The sequence below is a fragment of the Typopeltis vanoorti genome, chromosome 2, assembly GCF_054136105.1.
Source record: "Typopeltis vanoorti isolate ZY-2024b chromosome 2, IOZ_Tvanoo_1.0, whole genome shotgun sequence".
In the NCBI taxonomy this organism is placed as follows: domain Eukaryota; kingdom Metazoa; phylum Arthropoda; class Arachnida; order Uropygi; family Thelyphonidae; genus Typopeltis; species Typopeltis vanoorti.
The window spans coordinates 28750987-28757961 of record NC_143550.1 but is presented as its reverse complement, the minus strand read 5'-3'; the positions used below and the strand labels follow the sequence as shown (position 1 = coordinate 28757961).

At 34.0% G+C, this 6975-nt stretch overlaps 1 protein-coding gene across 1 annotated transcript in view; it reads right to left on the bottom strand.

Annotated features, from left to right (window-relative positions):
- Window positions 1-340: 340 nt before the first annotated feature.
- The window catches only part of Pat1 (Protein interacting with APP tail-1), a 265102-nt gene continuing 258467 nt past the window's right edge, over window positions 341-6975 (bottom strand). Inside the window, exon 14 of the mRNA XM_090404192.1 lies at window positions 341-707. Within this exon, the coding sequence (XP_090260318.1) occupies window positions 469-707 (239 nt within the window). The 3' untranslated portion in view covers window positions 341-468. The remainder of the gene's footprint in view (window positions 708-6975) is intronic.

The window sequence follows — 6975 nt, the reverse complement described above, 5'->3', positions numbered from 1 at the left end:
TAGTGGGAGATCAGGGGAGAACCAGAGGTCATCCCTGGAAACGGAATAAAGAGGGTGTGAGTAGGGGAGTGAGAAGCAGGTTTTTTCATGCAGAGTTGTAAATGATTGTAATGCCTTGCCTGAGAGTGTGGTGTCTGCAAGGAGTTTGAGTGTGTTTAAGACACAGTATGATGAGCTGTGTCTGTGTAATAAGAGGACCTCCCAGATGAGTCTTTCACTCCATGAGGTCTTGGGGTAATAATAATAATAAACAATCATGGCCCTTACATTAGCATTTTCACATTGCAGCTATCTTACATATAAAAATCACTCCTCAACTACATTCAATCATCTATATAAATAAAGAAATGCACAATATTTTTAATTCCAAGCACCAACAAAAAATACAATAACTATACAAGTTCAAGCTTTTATCTAAGGGACATTACATCACTCTTTTTGTACTGTACATAATTTCACTTGAATGATTCATTGAACTTGAAGGAAAGTAGAAAGAATTTCTTCTGGTGGTATGGGATCTGTCTGCAAAGTAAGAGGAGACATTTCACTTTCTGCCTCCACCGTTCGGTCGCGTAATAATTTCCACTGATGAAGAATTAAGTAATACTGTGCTGCTTTTTCATGATCTTTACGTGTAGTATAAACTCTCAGAAGTCCACGATAATCATACTCTAATCCACTATAACTTTCTCCAAATAATTTAATGCCTAAACAGTGTAAAAAGAAAGTAATTCAGACTCATATTAATCAGTTTTAAATATTTTTAAATTGCAAATACAATACCATAAGAAATAAGCAAAACAAATAAATAATTAAGAGTATCTTTTATCTAAAAAATAATATTTTCCACATTTTTTTTTTTTTTTTTAAATTTTGTAGATTATTTCATATGTGATTATTATGTGTTTCATCAGCCAATGTACCAGTGGTGATAGGAAAAATGTATTTTTATTTTTTTTTTATTTTTATTTTTTTTTGCTTAGCTTTCCTGAAAGAATTTCTGGAGTGTTGTTTCTCAAATTAATTCAGTAAGACATGCCTAATGAATGAATCATTTCTTGACAATAAAAAGTTGAACTGTTATAAGTGTCGTCATCATCATCAAATTCCTGCGATGTACCCTCAAGGGGTGTACAGGATATGATAGTACTAAATGAAAAATTTACATCATTACTAACTTCCTATCTACAATTTTCCTCCAAATCAGTTTGTTATTTGTCAAGACTCCAACATTATCAGATCTTATATTTCTATCATCTAAGGCACTTTGTACCGTATCAATCCACCTATATCTTGGTTGTCCTCTGGGTTGTTTTCCTGTCAACCTGGCAGAGAACACTTGTTTTGTTGATCTTTCCTCACCCATTCTGTGTAAGTGGCCACACCATCTGACATTAGCTCTGTTAACGCATTCCTGGATGCTGACAATGTCAAGTTCTTCCCTAATATCCTCATTTTTAATATGATATTGCCATTGATGCCATCTGTTCATGCCTCTAATCTTTCTCAGGACTCTCATCTCTGCGGTCTCTAGTCTTTGGTCAAGTGTTTTACTTCTGACCCAGCTCTCATATTCATAAGTTAAAACTGGTTTGAACACTATCATAAATTTAGTTTAATCCTTTATCCCAGTGAGAGCAAACAAAGTTTGCACCTGGAAATATCTTCAGGACTGAATATACTGTTGTACTATCTTACCTGGGTAAGTAGTGCAACACCAGGGCAACTCGTAGCAAAGGTGGAGCAAGCTACCAACACTCCTATCCCAGTATCTCCCATAATGCAAAACACATCTCCTTGTGGATATGTATACTGTTAAACATTAAGGGATTGGCCACTACCCAGACTAGTTTCGATCTTTATTGAGGTCTCTTCAGTGGGAGCCAGGCCCATGCCCAGGTCCTCAATAAAGGTCGAAACTAGTCTGGGTAGTGGCCAAACCCTTAATGCATAACAGTATTATACATATCCACAAGGAGATGTGTTTTGCATTATGGGAGATACTGGGATAGGAGTGTTGGTAGCTTGCTCCACCTTTGCTACGAGTTGCCCTGGTGTTGCACTACTTACCCAGGTAAGATAGTACAACACTATATTCAGTCCTGAAGATATTTTCAGGCGCAAACTTTGTTCGCTCTCACTGGGATAAAGGATTAAACTAAATTTATTATAGTCTAACCTAGTGAAAAATAAACTTTCAACATGGTTTGAACACTCCTGCTAATTTAGTGTTCCGACTAATTTCTCTCTTATTCCATATCAATTTATTCAATTGACTTCCTACCATACCAGCTTTGTTGATTCTGTTGCCTATTTCTATAATTAATTTACCATCTTCACTACAAATTGTGCCTAAGTAGCTGAAATGTTTTACTTGTTCCACAAGTTCTCCATTCACAACACAGTTGACATTTTCAATGATTGTGCCTATTTTCATTGTCTTTGTCTTTTTATTGCTGACCTTCATACCATATCTATTACAACAGTTATTCAATTTAGTCAGAGAATCTTGCAGACTTGTAGCAGATTTATTTAGAAGTATAACATCGTCTGCATAAAGCAAAGAGCTGACATTAACATCTCCAATTTTATCAGGTTTAATACCATTTTCCTTCATATGATCCATATATATAATGAATAAGAGAGGGGATAATGTACATCCTTGTCTGACACCAGATTTAACATTAAACCATCCTCGTGTACTTCCTTCAATTCTAACTGCTGACTTACAACTCAAATAAAGACTGAGTATTGCTTGATATAATGTCCTATTGACACCATATAATTGTAGTGTATTGAATAGTTTCTCTTTTGGCACCTTATCATATGCCTTTTCCAAATCGACAAAACTTAAATACAGATCTTTGTTATATTCCCATGATTTCTCCACTATCTATCGTAAAGTGAAGATTTGATCTTGACAGCCTCTATTTAATCTGAATCCAGCCTGTTCTTCACCAAGCTTTTCTTCCACAATTCTTCTCAACTGTTTCTCAAGTATACTTGCATACTTGAGAAATTTGAGTTATGTAGGGAAATACATAAGTGTAAGCATTTCAATTCAAGCAATGATTAGCAAGTTCACTCCATTATCAAATGTTAATATCCATGATTCCTCCATCTCAAGATATCTGATAATTAAATATAGGTAAATATATGAACAGCAGTGTACAACAGTTTTCATACACCAATCATAATGTATGGATCTGAGAACTGGGTAAGCAAATAAAATAGTTCCATTGTTCACTCTAAAGCAGCCGCTCTCCTGGTATTTACTGCATCAAACAGCTTCTTCTCTTCAGATTACTTTGTTAATTTTTAATCCAGAACCTATATAAATAACTCCTGTATATATAATATAAATGATTTCTATTGAATCTTAATTGAAGGCTATACAGTGGAACGTTGGGTTTCATGGACTTGTGAAATAAGTAATTTAAATATGTTTTATTATATAAAGAGCCAATAGGTTTCATTTTGGCGATATAAACAGAGCATATAAATATAGAATATAAGTATAGAGTGTATAAGCAGAGTATATAAGTTCTTTTCGCTATACTCTTTGGTATCTATTTGGTATAGCTACTCACTAATGAAGCCTCAAAAAAGGCTGAAACTGGTCTGGGTAGTGACCTCCCACCATAATGTAATAACAGCATATATTTCCTAGGAAATGTGTTTTTACATTATGGAAAATACCAAGATTAGCAATCAGAACTTTCCCCACCTTTGCAACGAGTTGCCTGAGATTGTACTATGACTACTTGTATTAGCTCACGCTAGTAACCACCGATACTATTATAGTTTACTATATTCGGCATGAAACTCTCTGATTCCAATCTTTGAGTTTCTTATTCGGTTTTAAAACAATGTGGGATTTGATATCCCCTTAATTTGAATAATGTTTTATTGTATTATTTTCTTAGAATAATTAATTTTTATATAATATTATTGTTGCTGATTTCTATGTATCTGTAGAATTTGACATCTTTCCTGATATTCTGCTGGGAATATATTTAACATCAAAGTAGTACCATAAAATGGCCAAACTTCACAAGAACAACGGAGTAACAAAGAGGTGTGAAATCTCTCACAATAAAGTAAATTAATTAAAATTTTCGAGTTCGATTTTACAGAAGTTTCCAAACACATAAAATAGAATTTATGTTGTAATAAAATAAATGTTATAATTTTACTGTAAAATTGCATAATCTAATGCCCATTGAGCTGTATGTAAAACGAGGAAGAGGGGATTAACCCAGATTAGAACGATGACTAAGCAGAAACAAAAGTTTGCAAGGTCTTGTGAACATAAAAATATGAGCCTATGAATGGAGGGAACTGAAGTGACGTTGTCATGCTGGCTGGTAATCCTGGAATCTACATCATAGTAACAAAGGATTAAAGATGATATAAAAGAGGACTGAGACAAACCAGCAGTGTTCTCGATTCTATGTTCCAAGTTTTGTTCTTTCCTGGAAAACAGAAGTTCCAGGTGTATGTATGTGTGCGTGTGGAAGCGAGTCCGTTATTCAATGGAACTCTTGCTAGGATGCATGGATGGTTAGGAGAGTGCGACTACCCACAGATACAATGGAAACTTCGGCAGTTACTTTCCATTTACCAACAGGAGACCGCAACCGCAGTACAGATGGAAGAATCACACGACCTTCCTGACAAACTCCATAGTTTGAACCGCTACATCATCCAGGGAATGATTGCGACCTATGGTAAAGATGTAATAAGGTATTGTGAAAATTAACCAAAATGTGTATGTAAAAGGCTACCGTAGGTAAGCACAAATTTTGTTAATGCTTTATAGATATTGGAATTATTGTATGTATCGAGGGTGCTTACAGGTATTTGTTAGTAAAACATTAAGTAATGAATTATGGTTACAAAACGGTAGATTGATTGTAAAATTGTACATATAATGGAAGAAAATGAGGTAACTTAGGGAATAGCTACATGCTTAATTGAGATTAGTTAACAATGTGAAGGGGTTAAGTACGTTGCATATAATGTAGCCAGCTGTATGTTGCCCCTATTGTATTTAGATAGGCTGAGAGAGAAATATCATTTCCCCTTTGATGTGTATATTGTACATTATTTCTAGGTTTAAATAAAATATTTTGTTTAACTACCTTGCCTGATCAATTGCCAATGCACTATCTCTAAAAAAACTAGCGAACCTGCGTGCACTAAAATTTGAGAATTGCCACTACTTGCTACAGGAAAATATGTGTATTAACTAAGAACTTGCCTGTATTCTTTACCTTAATTCTCAGACTACATTAGTTCAATTAGAATGGCACAGTCGTAAAAAAAAAAAAAAAAAGTACATTTTTTTGATTGAATAGTGCGAGGATTAGTAACCTGCATAGCGTAGATAGGTTGATAACTTACTCTATATACTAGCAGTGGGAACAGAAGATAAGATTAAGTAGGATTAACAGTGAGATATATGTTAAGCTGATTAAAGTAAAGTTAAGAGTAAAGCAGTATAGCATTAGCTGGGAGCACAGCAAGTATAAGGTTAACAAAGGTGCAGCAGAAGTTAAGATATAAGAATAATTAAATGGAATTTAACAATGGCACAGACGACGACCCATATAACAAAAATTAACAGAGGAATGACTGTGAAATTGTTAACATGGTGGCCTGCCCAGGTAACACATGCCATGCGACTACATTTATTTGTTGACATGAATTTATGTGTTTTCCTTGTAACGATTTTCAGCATTTAGACAACTCTGTGATCTATTTTTATATATTTCTCATGTTAGTTAAGCCCTGACAAAGCCACCAGTTTGTTATGGGTGAGCCAAACTAGTAGGTTGTAAGTTTCGATTTTAATGACTAATTAAATATTCTTGCTATGCATAGAATCATGCTATTTCAGAAAGTAAATGAGGATATCAAGTATAAAATCCAAAATAATCGTACAACATAACAGAATTTCATGCTGGCAAGGGCATCACCCAGTTAAACAAGGACACTGAAGTTTTTGTCAAGAAACCAGGGAGTACAATGAAAAGTCAACTACTTGAGCAAATACCACTTCCAAATGGGAACAATTGCACCAACAGCAATGAAACAAAGAAGACAAAAACAGGTGAGATCATTCTAAGCAACAAATAAAAGATGTTATATTCAGACAATAACAAGCAGAGCAAAGGAGTAGCTATAGCATTCAACACTAAATATGAAGATAATCTTCTTGTATGGTAGGCGATATCTAGTAAGTGATGATCAGAATGCGAAACTGGACAGCGAGACTTATTTGTGCCTACGGTCAGGACCGCCGAGAGAAACCTTCGGGCCTGTGACAAGTCTGTGGTCTGGGCCCCACTTAAAAAAATGCATCACTTTTGTTTATTAAAAAAAGTTATATAAAACATTAAACATTTATTTAAAAATGTGTACAATAAATTCAAAATTCAATACATTACATACCATACAAAATACAAACATTAAATAAAAAGAGAATTTTTAAATATTTATTGCCTCATCCACTTCCTCAGTTTATGGTTAGTGAAATCTTTAATCATCTCGTCATAATCAATTTTCATTGCCAGGTCATGTTCTATTGATAGCAAAAGCTAAGCCGTTTAATCTTTCCTGGAGCATTGATGATCTACAGAAGCTCTTTATTGCTGAAAGTTTACTAAACGCTCTTTCACTTTTGGAAACTGTTACTGGTATTGTGCAAAAAATTCTGATTAAAGTACATATTTCAGGAAAAACACAGTGAAGTTGAAATTTATAAATGGTATTTAATAAATCTAGCCCTGGTATAACATCTTTAAATGTGGCATTATAAATCTTTTTTATGTGATAGATTTTGTCTTTCAGAGATGATGTTAAGTCTTTAGAATATTTATTTATTAAATTATTGCACGAGTCAGAAATTTCTTGATGATTCATTGTTTGAAAATTTAATATTGGTGAAAATAAATTCGGAATGTTTTTTAA